At 39.6% G+C, this 17,901-nt stretch overlaps 1 protein-coding gene across 5 annotated transcripts in view; it reads left to right on the top strand.

Moving 5' to 3' along the window:
- Positions 1-17,901, top strand: part of PTPRZ1 (protein tyrosine phosphatase receptor type Z1) — a 132,999-nt gene that overhangs the window by 64,776 nt on the left and 50,322 nt on the right. For all 5 annotated transcript variants that reach the window (XM_032687425.1, XM_032687422.1, XM_032687423.1 and 2 more), the window contains exons 3-8: positions 6,280-6,459; positions 8,286-8,437; positions 9,783-9,878; positions 10,159-10,225; positions 13,807-13,964; positions 14,509-14,659. In XM_032687425.1, coding sequence (XP_032543316.1) covers positions 6,280-6,459; positions 8,286-8,437; positions 9,783-9,878; positions 10,159-10,225; positions 13,807-13,964; positions 14,509-14,659 — 804 coding nt within the window. The remainder of the gene's footprint in view (positions 1-6,279; positions 6,460-8,285; positions 8,438-9,782; positions 9,879-10,158; positions 10,226-13,806; positions 13,965-14,508; positions 14,660-17,901) is intronic.

Here is a 17,901-nt window from a genome sequence, read left to right as displayed (position 1 = left end):
TTAATGTAATAGGGTTCAGCTGAAGGCAGGTTAGTGCTGTGACATCTTTCAGGGTATTCTCAGAAAGAGTCCATATTTGTGTGCAAATAGACATGATACAAAGAATAAAGTCTAGGTATGCTGATACTTAGATACCAAAATGACAAGTCACTAAATGGATGTTTTGGCTTGCCTGAATGCATCCGGTTGCAAAGCAATTAAGTGCTATTAAATGCTTTTATAGGGGACAACCATTTACTCTGTGGGCTGACTCTCTTTAACCAAACCAGTACAATTTAATTTTTGAACACTTGACCTACATGTTGGCAAGAAATCCATTCTTGGAAAACCTGCAAGCAGTTTAATCACTGAGACCGTCATAGTAAGTGGTTAAGCCCAAACCTGGAAGCCAAAACTCCTTCTCTCTAGCTATGACTCTTTTCAGACAAGTAATGTCATCCATTAAATTCAGGGATTTTCCAATCTGAAGAATTTTTACAAACTTTATGAGACTGATCACAATCAGGCTGTGGGGATAGTTGGGACTTTTGGAGGGGAAAAACACAAACCCAAAAATCCTTACAGTGAAGATCAAGCAAGATAAAGCAGAAGCGTTGTCTTCTACTCAATAATATGCAAAATTTAAGCCATCCATTTTTTTATGACCATAACGGTTCCCTAGAATGCAATGTTACGCCATAGCCTTTGGAGTACAAGGTACAGTAAGATTCACAAGATTTATATTGGCAGAACTTCTCTTTTTGGGCCAGTGGTGCACTTACCCAGATTGAGAATTGAAATCATTCTTCTGCATTGTGCAACTTTTGGTAATAAGCTAAATGCGGTAGTTATTAATGGTATGAAACATCCTGAGATTCGCTGATCTCCATCTCCTCTGTTCATACAGTTTGGATGCACTGCCTAAATAATGACACAGAAATAAAGAGGGAAGGAAAGAATGATCTCTGTAGTTTGATGTTTGGAGAGGTATTGATTTGGCATCTAAATTTAAATTTTGTCCCCTTATAAGTACCCCCATCTTTTCATGACCTTATTTCTAATTTCCCATACCTTATATAAAATGTGTTTGCTTAAAAAAAAAATTGGAACCACTTAACAGTTCAAAGTGATGAGTCAACAACATTTTTGGTAAGGACAATCCATTATTAACAGTCCATACAGAGGGGTTATCTTTAATATCCTATATATGTCCAATCTATATTTATAAAAGTAATTTTAACATTATGAAAAAAAAAGCTGATGAAAAATGGAGAGGAAGAAATTAAGTGGATGTAAAGAATCCATCTCTCCTTTCTGCTGCCTTTCATCTTTAACATAAACCCATTTAAATTATTAAAGATCTTCCCTGAGCATCGTTTTCTCCAGACTAAACAGCCTCAGCTCCCTCAACTGCTCCTCATAAGACTTGTGCTCCAGATTCCTCACCAACTTTGTTACCCTTCTCTGGATGCACTCCAGTTAACTCAATGTCTTTTCTCTAGTGAGGACCAAGTGGAGGCCGAAAGGAGAACTGGATGCTCATTGTAGGGATGGGATCATTGGGACTAAGGTTAAGGAGCAGAGTTAGGTATGAACATTTCCTACAAAGAAAGGGTAGGAAAATTTTCTTTAGGCACTCTACCCCCGGCAAGAGTGGCAAAGGTTATAATTCCTTCATTAACTTGTAGTCTGCTTTGTTTGGGTTTATTTTCCTTCTTTGTGAATTGCCAGTTACTTCTTCAGAGCTGACAGCTTTGACAAACATTGCTTCCTCTGTGCACTCTTCAAGATATATTGTGCACATTTTTATTCTCCTCAGATTTCCAAAGCACAGTTTGGGGGAATTCATTTTCAAAGCTCAGTTTCGACAATATTTTTCAAAATGGCTGGCACAGCTTTGATTTATGATTTCCATCGTAACACCTATAGTAAAACAATCTGTTCTTGTTTAAAAACATTCAGTTCTTTTGCTTTTATTCTGGCTTTCAGCAAGTTATGTAAACTGCAGCAGTTTCACCACCTGCTACCTATACCAGATGCATTTATGTTAACATTTTAGTTCAGATCAGGAGTGGACTTTTAAAGCAAATCTCCTGTCTACGCCCCACTTGCCAAGCTTTGATTCACAAGGTAGAGTTGTCTCACAGTGTGTGACATGGGTCCATCTTAACTGGTACTAAACGGGAGATGTACTGCGGGAAAGTACCTTTTACCCTTCAGCAGCTGATAGGCATTCAGCCCATGGGACCAGACAGAGCTAGTCTGAGGTAAAAACCTTCTGAAAAACATATGGTACGGACATCTGGTCCTCAACCTCAACTGTTTCGCTCTATAAATCTATTCATATTGTCCAGCACTATTCGCTAATATAGACACAACCAGTATCGGCTCCAACACTTGCAGAATTCATACCTAAATATATATTTTGCTGCTCAAATGTAATTTGGATTATCATTACCAGACTCCAGTTCTCCATTCCTTCTCAGACTCCATTCCTTATGATATTCCCCATAATGTGTTCCTGTACCAGACCAGAACCTGCCATTGATTCCCTGTACATTTTAATCCATAGTTTTTTATCCATGCTATGGCTTCACACTGTCTTCTGTGTTGAGCAAAGATTCCTATTGTTATCACTAGCTTCATGCTAGGAATTTATTTATTACACATTGAGCCACAGGTAATAACTATCAAGTTGAAGAACTTAAGTTCTACGTACAAAACCACAAAATACAAAACTAGGAAATTGGAAGGAGATTATAGTTTCTCTAATTTTAATTTATTTGTTTTTATTGAACTTGATAGTGGAAAGTAGGGAATGTAAAGAGTAGTAGGGAAGATAGTAGGGAATTTAAAGAGAAAATGCAAAAATGGCATAATGGTATTCAACAAAAGAAGCATGGAAGAAAGTACCCAAAAGCACACTAGCGGGAGAGAGAAAAGAGTAGTGTTTTCAGTCAGTTCTAATGTCAGTGGTGGAAAGAGCAGAATAAGGGAAATGCATGTTGGAAAACAATTTGTGATGATGTTCTGAAGGAGAGACTGCAGGTGGGCAATGGGATTGGGTATGTCAGTGGAAAGAGAATGGAGATTTCCACTGCCTTGGGGCAACAGCAGGAGTCTTGAGAAGTCTTCAGCTGTGGCAAAAGGAGCAAAAGAAATAGAGCATGGAGCAGGGACTGCAGCCTAACTGCAGGGGATGGCCATTGGCAGCCAGCTTGGCACAAATTGGCACAAACTTGCCAGGCAGGGCTCTAAATAGTTTGCTGCAACTTGGAAAGTCACTGAGCTGTCTGAAAGCCGACCTGGTGTAGTGGGTTTCCGTAGCTGGGTTTTAGGGGGGAGAGGGGGGCCTACGGGGATGGCTTCTGTTAGAAGCTGATAGAAGCTTCCCCTGTTACGTGGAGCCAAAACCAGCTGGCTCCAGGATGGACTTCCTGCCACTGGCCAAGGCCAAGATAATCAGGAGTGATAGTAACACCTCTGTGATAACACATTTAAGAACAGAAGATTGTTGCGCAGAAAAAATTCCAGCCAGGGAAGAGTGGAGTGAGAACACGGGAATAACAACGTAGACACCAAGGTCAGTGCAGAAGGAGTGGGAGGAGGTGCTCCAGGTGCCAGAGCTGAGGCCCCTGCAGCCCACGGTGCAGACCATGGTGGAGCAGCCCGTGGAGGACCATTGGGGTGCAGAGACCCACCTGCAGCCCATGGAGGAGCCCATGCTGGAGAAGGTGGATGCATGAAGGAGGCTGTGACCCCGTGGGAGGCCCAGGATGGAGTGGGGTCCTGCTGGAGACCTGCAGCCCATGGAGAGGGAAGCCCACACTGGAGCAAGTTTTTCCTGGGTAGAACTTGTGGCCCCTGTGGGGGACCCACACCGGTACACGTCATTCATGAAGAACTGCACCCCATGGAGGAGTGACCCACGGGACAGCAGTTTGGGAGGAACTGCTGCCTGAGGGATGGACTTATGCTGGAGTGGTCCATCAAGGACTGTCTCCTGTGGGAGGGACCCCATAGGAGCAGGGGAAGGACTCCTCTCCCTGAGCAGCAGCAGAAACAACAACTGTAACCCCCATTCCCCATCCCCCTGCACCGCTGGGGGGGAGGAGGGAGAACACTGAAGGAAGGAGGGGTGGGGGGAAGGTGTTTTTAAGACTGTTTTATTTCTCACTCTTTGGCTCTTATCCTGTTAGTAATAAATATAAGTACTATCCCCACTTTGAGCCTTGTTTTGCCCGTGAAGGTGATCAGTCACTGACCTCTCCCAGCTCTTATCTCAACTCATGAATTCTTAGCTGTTTTTTTTTTTCTCTCTCCTCTGTCCAGTTGCAGAGGGAGAGTGAGAGAGCGGCTTTAGTGGGTACCTGGCATCTGGCCAGGGTCAACCCACTACTGCTGGTAACAAGAGCCTGTCTGCAGGGATGCATGGGGCAAGCTAAGAATTGTTATTTCTGTCCTTTTTGACCCTGTTTGGAAGCTTTTCCGTTTAAAAGCTAACTATTCTAGTTTATATTTACATAAAATTGGCTTGCTTGGTTTTAAAAGCCTTCAATACTTTTTAGAACATTCACTATAGAAGGCCTGAGTAGATTCATCTTCAAGTATTGGTTGACTTGAGCTCAGAATTTCTTAAGGGAAGCTTTAGAGAGAGGTGAAATATTAACCACTCTTTTCTTATCAAAGTACATTAGAAATCAGAATACTGCATTATTTTCCCAGGTGATAAATTATAACTAACAGGTAATGTCCAGGACAAGTGTGACTTGAGGAGGAGCTGCAAGCTTACTCCGTGTGCCATTCCTAATGTGCTTGCTTGGTACAGGGCGCTAATGCCCACCTGCAGGATATTCACATTCATAACCCTGTAAGTTGAACTCACTTTGGATTGCTTGGCTGTTGTGCCTAACAGTTTCTTCTGATGCTGTTTGCAAGAAGTAGATGTGTTTGTCTACCATCTGACCTGCAGTAATTCTGATGCAACGAGGTGATCCTGGTAACTAGCTTGACTTGTACTTGTTGAATAATTTAGCTCAGGTTTGTTTCCGGGTAGCTGGCTGTCCAGATTAGGCATTTTATATTACTGCCTATTGTCATGGTGACAGAACTGGCTGCTCTCTTCTCCCCTCTCTGAATTTTCTGAGTGCAATATGGGGGCTGTCCTTGTTTGGGGTACAATATAGCAAATCTTCGCTGACAGACTTGGATGTGGCACAGTGGCCTGTTTATGAATGTTGTTTTGTTTCAACATATGTAATAGAATTCAAATATATGCACTGGATGCACTAATATTAGCTCTTAACTACTAGCAAGTGGGAAGCTAACTGAAGCAATTACGTTTTCTTAGGTCTGTGCAGTTAACTCTTGGTTTTAATTAGGCTGTTGAAGTGTTACCAGAATTCCCTGTCAGGAAAAATATCTATATGTTTGCAAACATATAAACATACACAAAATACCGTCTTATTTATATTAGGATGTTATATAAACAAAAGATTGCCAGAGCAGCTGCTAACACATCATACTGCTTAGTGGAGTATTTGTGCATTTCTTATGAAAAATAATCAAGTTTTTGTTGAAGGACATGGTGCCCGTGTCCATATTGTCTGTGTTTGACCTGGTCCCAGTGAAGTGCTGTGCAGCCCCTGTGCCCTGGAGAAGGGGTCTTGTTGCAGTGCAGGACCTCCCAGCTGCTCTGCCCAGCAGCAGCAGCAAAGGGAGAAGGGTGGTTGGAGTAAGAGCACACAGCCCTCCCTGGGCAAAGCCAGGCCGTACAGCCAGGCTCTCCAGACACAACATCGCTAATCCGTTTTCTTTTTCAGGGTAAAATCGCTTTACCTTTTCTCCTCTGTGTAAGGAAATTTTTTAAACATCTTGCTGGAGAGCCGACTTCATTTGGCAGAATGAACATTAATGACATTGGCATGATTAAAAGTTATTTGGAGAGGATAGTTTTGCAGCAGTTCCCAAGTTTTTTTGAATGCTGATTTCTTTCACCTAGAAAGTTGGGTTTTCTTAATTTATGCATATTGTGTGCGAGGGTTTTGGTGTTGATTTATATTTTCCTTAGAGATTCATAGGAATGCATATATGATGTCTAAAGTGGTCAAAGTGTGACTTAACTGTTGAAGGTAGGATGCAGTGATAGGTGTGCTAAATATTGCTACAGACAAAGTCTAAAAGAAGGGCAAGTACTCTGATCTCAGATTGCAAATTGTGTTTTAACTTTACCACAGTAAAAAATATATGGCTACCACTTTGAGTTTTAAATGTATTTACCTAAAATGTTTTGATTTCTAGGAACTTTGAACCAAAAGAACTGGGGCAAGAAATATTCAGCCTGCAATGGTGCCAAACAATCACCTATTAATATAGATGAAGATCTTACCCAAGTAAATGTGAACCTGAAGAAACTTAAATTCCATGGATGGGAAAAGGAAACTCTGGAAGATACTTTCATTCGCAACACTGGCAAAACAGGTAAAAAGACAGATTTCATGTTTGGAGCTAAATGACGTCAGAAAAGTGGACAGATGGACAACTAACCAAAGACTTGTAATGGATCATTTTCATTTCACGTTTCATGCGTTCTGAACTTACCTATTAAACAAACAAACAAACAAACAAACAAATAAATAAATAAGAACAGTGATGACAATAGTTAAACATAACAGAAAAATCACACAAATAAAAATTATGTGCATGGACATCACATCTTTACTATCATCCTGTCATGGGCATTTCATAGAAGCTAAACAGTAATTTGGCATTTGCTATGAAATAATGGTAATTATTACTACATATGTAGACTCTAATGAATATGCAAAAATGATTTTTTAAAAGTATGAATAAATTACCTACCCATCTGAAAGCACTTCATGGATGAGCTGAGGTTTCAAAAAACTCAGGATGGGATTCATCTCACTTACACATAGACACATACAATGTAGAAACTTGCATCTGAATTACTCTTGTAGACTTCTAACAGTCAAAGAAGAGAATTAGGTACTTTTATGGTCTGATTTGTCTTACCAATTTTAGAATTGTATTTTAGAAAAAAAGTGATTTATAACTACAAGTTCCTATTTCTCCCAACCATAAAAGAAGCTTATGGTGGTATTCAAATTGTCAGACAAATCTTTTTGCAACCCCTTATAAATTCAGGATAGCAGTAACTAAAAGCTGATTGTTAGAAATACTGTTTCTGGTTTTGGGCATAAGTGTAGAGCAAGGAATCTCTAGACAATGTTCTTTGCCTTCTACCAGTTCCAGTGAGACCTCTAGATCAGCCTGTTTAGTTTAGTGCAGTTCAGTGCAGTTTAGTTTAGATCATTGTTCCTAATTTCTGTTCTTGGCCCCGTCTTGTTTTTCCTACATACTGCTCACAAATCATTTACTTCCCTCTTGCCCTACTAGCTGAGATAAACAGTGTATTTGTCTTTCCAAGATGCCCCTGAGAAAACATTCTTTAAAGTCCTTGAAAGTGAACTGAGCTCTTCCTCATGTACAGAAATTCAGATATTATACAAGGAACTGCTAAGCTCGCTAAAATTGTCTTCAAGGTTTTGAGGAAAGTAATGTAATGAAACTGAACTGTATTAGTGGTCTTTTCAGTGAGAGGTGAAGCAATTCTCAATAGCTGGAGATGGGAAAGCCAAGATGTATGGCTTCAGTCTACTCCATCCTGCTCATGCTCTCCAGAAGACAAATGCTTAGACCCATCTACAGTTTGTGTGCAACTGTGTCCACCTGAAGACCTGTTATCATGTCTTCCTGTGGGAGACAGCTTCAAGGCTAAGGGGTCTCACAGTCAGGACAGTCCTCCTAAGAACTGGCTAAAATTTTCTTTTCCCATGTTGCTTCGTGATTTGTATAGAGAATTGCGGTAAAAATGGGGTGCAGGTGTATATTTTCCCTTTTGTTAAAAAAACGGGTGCTTTCAGGAAGTTATGTGTTTGGGAATTTACTTTCTTAGACAACCAGCATGATGGTTGTCAGTTGTCTGAGCTTTTTAATGTAGTTCTGTATCTAGTTTCAGTTAATAGGAGACCAAGTGCACTTCATTAAATGATTATTTTATGAATTTCAGCATGAAATGAAACATTTTCTCCATGATAAGAGTGAATTACCACACTTCTTACTTAGTTTAAATAACCAATTTCCTGCCAAAATTATTTATGAAATACAGAGAAATATGTGTATCATATTACCTTCTAGCACCTAATACTGAAATATGAGAGTTATAGCTGCCTTGGCTAGTGTTCATCTTGACATTCCTTATTTTCTCTCTTTCTCAATTTGTTCAGTGGAAATTAATCTGACAAGTGATTATTATGTAAGTGGAGGTGGGTTAGACACCATATTCAAAGCAAGCAAGATCACTTTTCACTGGGGAAAATGCAACGCATCATCAGATGGATCAGAACATAGTTTAGAAGGACAAAAATTTCCTCTTGAGGTAAAGTACAGAATTGATTGTGATTATTTTGATGATTTGACAATCTGAAAAATTAATATTCTTTACTAAATGCCTTTGTTTATCTCTTGATTTGTCTATTTGCAAATATAATCATTCACTTAAATCCAAATTAATAATATCTAAATTATGCATTTTAGAAGGGCAGTGTAAAATGTTAGTCCATGGCATGTTGGGAATGTCTAAACTTTATTTTCACACATCTTTTAAGATGACGTGATATGTCAGTTCTGCTAATCTGACAGAGTTCAAGCTCCCACTAACAGTTAAGCTCGTATGAGTTTGACACATCATATTCCACATCAGTTCATTGTTTGTAGTGTAAACGGACTTCTCAAAGCTAGGACTTTGCTGAGAGCCCATCAGAACTGCTGGACCTCACAGAGACAAAGCACGGCCCATGTCGCTGGGCAGGAAAGAGTTGGTAGTGGTGTGCCGAGAGCCATGTGAGAGCAGGTCCTGGGTGCAGCCACATTCACAGGCAGCCAGGCCAGCATACCCCTGGCTGGTTTGGCAGAGCAGTTTGCAGCAGCATGGGAATGGAGCAGTTCTCGCTGAGGTACACAAAGGTACTCTGCAGGCCAAACTTTCTACCCTCAACATGACATCGGGGTCATTTTCCAGTTAAAAAGATGTAGTTGTGGCAAGCAACTGTGCTGCTCCTCATTCCAAGTACTTTGGGCTTCTATGTGAGAGCAAAGCAGTAGCACCAAGATTGACCTATACACAGGGGAGAGCTGTGAGCCAGGAGCTTTCCCTGGGCAGTGTTGTTTCCTTCACCTCATTAGCCATTCGGAAATACCCACTCACGCTCCACCTGTCCTGCCATTGAAGAGAATATTCTCTTCCATCATCATCTCCTAGAAAGCTGGTCAGAACAGAACATTGCCCATTTATATTGGTGGCCCAGTGCTGGAGATTTCCCAGCTGCAGTCAGATGTGGGCACAGTGTCCAGTAATCTTACATTACCAATGCTTCTCTTCACTTACTGCAAGGCAGATGCAGTAGGCACATCTTGAAGTATTATTCATGTTTTATCACTGATTTCAAGATTCATCTCGCCTGCATCCTCTGGATCATGTGTCCAGAAGAGGAGAACTCCTGCGTTCTTAATAGTTTTCCAGGAGAGGTTGTTTTTAGATAGGCAATTGCTGATGAATTCCATTCTTTATCTTCAGATAATGCATGTAAGATAAATTAAAAAAATCTATATATTTGTATTTAAATTTTTTGTTTGGATGGTTTTTTTCTCCAATGGAGAATAAGTAACTGCATTTTTTAATTTTTTAATATATATATGACATTTGAATATATTTTTACTTGCAGATGCAAATCTACTGCTATGATGCAGATCAGTTTACAGATTTTGAAGAGGCAGTTAAAGGAAATGGAAAACTAAGAGCTTTATCAATTTTGTTTGAGGTAAACAAAGTATATCTTTGTGTCATTTAACAAGCCTTAAAACATACCGATGTTCAAACTGAATTTAACTGGTTCCATTGTGTGACCACTGAGTTAAAAAAATTGCATGTCTCTTTCTAATTTATTCTTGCAGAAAAGCAAATGGACAAAACACGTTTGCTTGGCTTGAAGTCATCTATAATTTTGGTTGAAGTCATCTATAATTTTGGTTGTAAACTGTAACTTTCAAGTTTTTTTCATGAAGCGTGCACTGTTAAAATACACAATTTCTTTTTAACAGATTGGACTAGAAGATAATCCAGATTATAATGCAATCATTAATGGAGTAGATAGTGTTAGTCGTTTCGGTAAGTTTGCCTCCATGTTTTATTGATTACTGATTAGACTAAATCCCATTTCAATGTGATTAAGAAACCTTTAAGACATTGAGGAGCACAGTATTGTATTGCTCAGCTGTGTCTATTTTGTTAGAAATTACAAAAGTTATCTGAATAGACTGGAGAGCTCACGATCACCAACCACGTGAAATTTAACATGAGCAAGTGCCAGATTCTGTACCTGAGACCGGGTAGTCTTTATTATTTGTACAAACTGGGGAATGAGAGTCTGGAGAGCATCCCTTTGGAAAAAAGAGCTGGGGGTTTGGTTTGATGGCAAGTTATATATGAGTCATCAGTGCCCTGGCAGCCAGGAGGGCCAGCCATGTCCTAGGGAGCATCAGGCAAAGCATCACCTGCCAGTCGAGGGAGAGGATTGTCCCTCTCTGCTCTGCACTGGGGCAGCCTCACCCTGGGTCCTGCGTGCAGTTCTGGGTGCCACAATGTAAGAAGGACGTCAAGCTATTAGAGAGCATCCAGGGAAGGGCAACCAAGATTGAGAAAGGTCTAGAAGACAAGACACACAAGGTGTGTCTGAGGTGACTTATTTTGTTCAGCTTGGAGAAGGGGTGCCTCATCACAGTCTACAACTTCCTTAAGGGGGGCAGCAGAGGGGGATTTGCTGATCTCTGTGTGGTGACCAGTGATAGGACCTGAGGACATGGAATGAAGCTACATCAGGGGAAGTTCAGACTGGACATCAGAAAAGGTCCTTCACTGAGATGGTGATCTGTCACTGGAACAGGCTCCCCATAGAAGTAAGTGGTCATGGCACCAAGCATCTGGATGGTGCTTAGTTGTATCATTTAGTTTTAGATAGTCCTGTGAGAAGTAAGGAGTTGGACTTGATGATCCTCATGGGTCTCTCTTCTAACTTGAGATATGATTTTCTATGATTTATTTACCCCAAGACTGAGTATTTGTAACAACAGAACTAAGTGTAAATGAATAAATCTAACTATCATGAGAAATTTGCAACTTTTTAAATGCTAAAACCAGGTAAATCTGGATTTATTATGTGAGTCTTCTTAATCATGCATTTCAGCATTTTTATATCTGGTTGGAAGCCAGATAGTGCTGTTGCAGCTATCCAGGGTGGGTCTTACAAGAGTATTCAGTAGACTCAGAGGAGAGGAATCCTTTTTTTCAGTAACTCCTGTGAAAATCTGAAATAATCCAATTATATTGTATTTGTAGTAGCATTATTAAAACCAGTTGTTAACAATTTTGTCTTTAAGAAATGCTCTGACATTGTTGCTTACTGGAACACATTGGAATTCAGTGTGGTACATGAAGAGATCTGGGCTCAGTTTCTAACTCGGTTTCACAGTGGCTTTGCAGAAGAATAAATGTGAACGAGCACGGTCTTGAACAGGGATATTTTCTTACATCGTGTCCATAACCTTAAGTAAACTGTCTCAGATTTCTTTTATGTAATGATGCTAGATTTTGTAAAGGTCCTTTAGATCGATAGGTTGAAAGTGTACAGAGCTGTTTTTAAAGCTTTCAAAAGTATGATGCTAAAATCAAGATTTTCTTTTCTCTGGAAAGCAAACACTATTCAACAAATATAAAAGGGAGCAACTTTCATGAATTATAAAGACAGAGGAGGTGAAAATGTAAAGCAGTTAAGATTCATTACTTTTGTGTGCCATCTTCTATGAAACAAAAAGGAGAACGAGTAATACATCAAGGCAGATGCCATCCTACAGCCTTGGAAGGAGCTGTAAAACTAACGGTAGCAAGATTCAAGTCAGTCACTACATGGCACTTCAACAATGAATAGAATATCATTTTCTTGAAAAAATTGCAGATGAGCTCAGAAAATTCAGGTCATGAATAATCAAGTTGTTTCTTCTGAAGAAAGGTGAATAGCACACAATCTGTCTTTGTCTGTGATGTACATTAATTGTTCTTGTCAGTCATATCTATACTGTGGTTATTTGAATCCGAATTGCTGAGTTCTCAAGCTCTGCAGAGGAGCACTCCTGTTTCTTCTGGATGAACTCTCTGTTTTTCATTATTCTTTGTACATGTTTTATTTTAAAATCCAGGCTGTCGATAAAATTTTAAAATTTTATTTTAAAATCTAGACTGCCGTTAAAGGACATTCTAAAATCCAAAGCTGCGAAATGTATGGAGGGATTCTTACTATGAATGAGAAGTTTCATGTCCCCATGTCAAGCATCTATATAAAATGGACTGGCATTCTTTTTTACTGAGGCAGGGATATGTTAACTAGACACATACCAGATAGCAAGGATAGCTTCTGTCTGAAGGCTGATTAGTGTTTCAACAGGAGAAACAGAAGGATGGGCTTTGCTTGCCACTGCCAAATGTTCCCTTTTCATGACACATGGAAAAGAGGGGAGGAGGGGGAGGAGCCAGCTCCTAAACCTTAACTCAGTAGAGCAGTCACTCTACAGAAGAAAGGCACCAATCTCTTGTAATAAACTGTTCATGTGATGTCACCAAATTTGTAAAGAATTATGAAGACAAAGACAGTTCAAAAATCTGTACAGGGCTCAAGTAACATATATCTAAAACCACAAGTTAATGCAGGGTCTGCAAATTTATTAGATATTTAGGAGTGAATATTTACCAAATAGGGAGAAATTTAAAATCGGTAACTTTCAATTGAATTAAGGTGTATAAGGATCTATGCTATTCCAAGCTGTGAAAAACAGCATTAATTTGGATGCACCAGACAATAAGGCAGATAATTGTCACAGACTAAATAAGTCTGCCTTGTTGAAATTGGCACCATTTATGCCAATTTCTGTTGCTGGACCCTACTGCCATACCAGTAGAAACTTAGACTTCTGAGGATGGACTTTGAGCAATTCCTCATGCTTACTAACAGCTGACAATGTACCAGGTAAACTGCTGACCTGAAAGATGTGATATTGTTTTCACAGGACAGTAAACAGGGTGGTCACACTCTCCCAGAGGGCATCTTTGCATTCTTCACTGCTCTGTGTTACAGTTTTTTGCTGTATTATCACCATTTTAAAAAAACCTGATCCACAGAAATTCTGCTTACACTATCACAAGTTATATTAACTCTCAGGTCTAACATGGTGACAGCTCCCCAGTCAGTGATTTTCTGCAGCAGTTTAGGTCCTGCAAGGAACTCAAAAACTTGATTGATTTCAGGGAGAATTTGAAGCCATGTAATGAAACCTAGAACGAAGATTTAATGTATTTTTTTTTCTTTGAAGTTCAAGAGTGGGACAAAGATTTGGCATCTTGGGGGTTTATGAGTAAGCTTACAAATGAACAAATTCTTGTGAACCGATGTACTGATTATCTGTTTATTACTGGAGTAACTCAGTACACCTTCCCAAATAAACAGAGTTGGTTTTGAGGTATACTTATTCAAACTAAATAAAAAAGGCCCTGCAATTTATTTGTATGTTAGTCTCTCTGGAGATTAGATTTTGAATAACCTCAAAATTAGCACGTTCCTATAATGGTAACTCTTTTAGACCGTGTGATTTCTATTTATTCATTGCTTCTGCAGTATTTTAACCATCTATTTTTTTTTTCAGGAAAACAGGCTGCCTTAGAACCATTTATTTTGCTGAATCTTTTGCCGAATGCAACAGACAAATATTACACTTATAATGGATCTTTATCAGCTCCTCCATGCTCTGAAACAGTTGAATGGATTGTGTTTAAAGATACCATAAGTATTTCTGAAAACCAGGTAATTTGTGTAATATTGTAAAACCAAAACATTATACATAATACCAAAGAAAAGTATTTGCCATGTATGGCATTCATTGCCAGCCCAACAACATAGCTTTTCTTCTGTCTAGTTAGAAGTTTTTCATGCAGCCATTACATTAGAAAGCATATATATTACTGGAGTGTGTTATCTTTACCTTTTTTTTTTTAGTTTAGGACTAGAATCTGAGTCATTTCTTGTCTTAAAATGAGTAAGAACATACTCCAGGCTGTCTGGACTTTGAACTCAGATAAAGAGGAGTACAAAACACTCTTTCCACGTTCCCCCAGCCAAATGGTGGTGCTGGGCAAAGCACGGCTCCAACAGCAGAGTGATTGAGAAATACTGGTGGAGTAAACCATTATGTTTATTGATGGTACAGAAGAACGAAAGTTCAGTGTCATGCTGGATAGCTCAACTGTGAGACTTTAACCAGCAGCTTCTCCCCAGAGTTTTTGCCTGCTGGCAGAATCTGCTCAATTTATTTTGACTTTTGACTTCTTTTTTTCCTCCCCTCTTCTAGTTAGCTGTATTCTGTGAAGTCCTTACAATGCAGCAGTCTGGCTATGTTATGCTGATGGACTACCTACAAAACAACTTTAGAGAACAGCAGTATAAGTTCTTTGGGCAAGTGTTTTCCTCTTACACTGGACAAGAAGAAATTCATGAAGCAGGTACTTACTGAACAATCATTCCTCTCTTCACAAGTTGAAAGAGTTTTCGGTAAAAGATTCATCCAAGTATGAAGATACTCATTTTAAACCGTGCAGAACACAGCACACTGTATTATTACTCATAAATCTATCACTTCAGAGAAAAAAACTAGCAATCAAAAAACATGTCAGATTAAATGGAGTGGAAAATTAAATGCTCGTCTTGACCAAGCATTCAGTGAAGATCACGTCAGTTCAAGCTTTCTTGCACTGCCCTTTTAATGTGTTTCAGACCTAAACAATGCTGCCTTTTCAGGGACTGCAAGAGAATTTTATTTTACAAACCCATTTGGTTCCTTGTCATGTAGTGTGAATGCTTTTACAACAGAGACTGAAGTGAGGTCACCTACCTAATTTCATGTAGTCTGCTTAGAAATTGATAGATAAAGAGAATTCTAGATGCCAGATTCTAAAACTTCAGGAAAGTTTATGAAGGTTATATGACCAAAATAGTACATTATGTAATGGGAAACAAGATCTAGCACTAAATATGGAAGTCAATGATTTCTATACTTAAAAGCACAGAAGAATATAGAGTAAACCTCTAAACTGAAGGCATTATGTTGCCACTTGGGTGGGGATACCTGTAGATTCTTAAACTCAATTGTGCTGAACTGTGCTTAATTAGACATAAACAGATGACTGAAGCACATGGTGTAGATGTTCTACAGATTTAAAAGAAGCGTGGTTTCATGAATATACTTATTTATATTTATGTACATACATATATATATGCACAAAAATGCAGCTATAGATTTTGTTTAATGTAGAACATTAGAGAAGCATTTATATTTTCACCTCCATTTTAAGAGAAGCTAAATAAGAACCCCTAGGAATCATTAAACTCAAATGTCCAGATGTAAAAGCTGTAACAAGAATGCCAAGGTCTCCAAGAGTGAAAAGGCTTACGCATTTCATGTTTAATAATGCATAGTAGTCAACAGAAGAAAAATAGTCTTTTTAATCCCTTTAGAGGATGCAAGAAAAATTACAAGAAAAATTACCTCTAGTGAGGTAGACAATTGAAAAATTATTTTACATTGTGAAACCTAGAATCCTAATTTTCTCCTGCTGCATTCAGTGTACGTTCTCATTAGGCAGTAGGATTAAATGTTTGATTTATTGCTGTTGTTAATACATGACATTTCTTAAGTAGAACTAAGTTTCATTGGAAGAGCTAAAAGAATATTTTTATTCCATTTTAAGCTAATTTCAGCCAAATATTGTCAGAATTTTTTTCACAGTGACATCCTCAATGTTCTTGCTGTACTAGCACTGTCTTACTGTGTACATGGAGATGCTTTGTTCCCCAAGCCTGACTAGTAATACATGTAGTTTCCCTATATGATATATATGTATGTATGTATTTAAGAAGATTAGAAGAGCTAATCCTTAAAACCATATTCAAGGATTCAACTAAAAAAGTGTTTTGAAGTTGTAATGTTTTACCTCCACCAACCTCAGCTGTCATGCAAATCTATTTATAATAGAAATCATTATTTATTCCTGTAAACCTGAGAACCCATTACATGACTTCCCATGAGCCCATTACATGACTTCCCACCCGCCCCACCCAGGGTGAGGCCCCTGGTGTAAGGGCAGAACTCTTGTTAATCTTCCCGGAATTAGTACAGGTATTAAAAACAGTGGGTTGTTAAAATTTAAGACTGACAATATATAGTGATGAAAAATATTTTTCAGCCTGTTTTCCCATGAGAAATACAACTGTATGAAGTTCAGCAGTTGTCTTAGTTAAATTCTCTTGTGAGACAAGGGGTCGTGCCTTTACCCTTTCACATTCCTCAGTCGACATGAATAACCATTCTCAGATTCTATCCAAATATTTGTGTGGGACACTTTGCACTGGCACAGTGTGTGGTGTGCAGGTGCCCAGGTGTTGGCAGTGGTGGGTACGTGGGTGGCCTCTGTGAAGAGAGCCTGGAACAGACAGTTCCAGCTGGCTCCAACCCACCCACCTCAGGGCACAGCTGAGCCCCTTGGCCATGGTGGTGGCTCTGGGAAAACAAAGCTGCACAGCAGTGAGGAGTGAGGAAAAAAGTGTGAGAAGCAGCCCTATGACACCCTGGTGAGAGAAGGAGGATGTGCTCCAGGAGCAGAGATTCCCTTGCAGCCTATGGTGAAGATAAGCTGTCCTGTGGCACACTGTGGAGACTCCATGCAGGAGCAGGCTCCTGGCTGGAGCTGTGGCTTGTGGAGAGGAGCCCATGCAGGAGCAGATTGTCTAGCAGGTCTGTGACCCCGGGGGGGACCCAAAGTATAACAGTCTGTTCCTGAAAGACTAAGCAAACTGGAAGAATTTATGAAGGACTGTATCCTGTGGGTGGGACCCAATGCTGGTGCAGGGGAAAAGCATGAGGAGGAAGGAGCAGCAAAGGCAAAGCATTATAACTGACCACAATCCCCATTCCATATTCCCCCTGTGCCACTGGGAGTGGGGAAGTGGAAGAGTCAGGATTGAAGTTGAGCCTGGGAAGAAGGAAAGGATGGGGAGATGTTTGTGGGTTTGGTTTTGTTTCTCACTATTCTGCTCTATTTATTTGTTGATAAATTAAATTTCCGTAAGTCGAGTCTGTTTTTCCCATGATGGTTACTGGTGAGCAATCTCCCTGTCTTTATCTTGACCCATGAGCTTTTTCATCTTACTTTTTATCCCTGCCCTGCTGAAGAGGAGGAGTGGGAGAGCAGCTGGGTGGGTACCTGGTGACTGGCCAACATCAGCCCAGTACACATCTACTGTCCTGCTCCGCCTCCATCACAGAGAGAGAGTAGACTGGGAATACTGATGAACTGCTTTTTGCCACGTACTGTGTCAGGGATCTGCAAAGCCCCTGAATATCTTAACGTAAATGAAGTGATTTCATGACCTCAACAATTGAAAAGCTGCATTTAAAAGATAAAAAGTCTCAAACCTAGATTCAGCTAAAACTAGAAGAAAGCAACAAATGTGGATGGAAGACAGCCAAATGTGGGCAGCTTATAAAGGTCTTCTGGTCAAAAATACAGTCCAGGCAGTTTTTGACAATGATTTGGCTAATGTACCCTGTCGTTCCCCATGATGCAAATGAGTTTAGATGAAAATTTTTTAAGTTACATGAGTAGCATTTTATTCCACGGAAGAATAAGCAGAGATAGGTGCATTATCATGGTGTGCAATGCTGGTTTTGCATATGATATGCAAAACC

This window comes from Chiroxiphia lanceolata, chromosome 5, assembly GCF_009829145.1.
Source record: "Chiroxiphia lanceolata isolate bChiLan1 chromosome 5, bChiLan1.pri, whole genome shotgun sequence".
NCBI lineage: Eukaryota > Metazoa > Chordata > Aves > Passeriformes > Pipridae > Chiroxiphia > Chiroxiphia lanceolata.
This window is presented reverse-complemented; position numbering and strand designations above follow the sequence as displayed.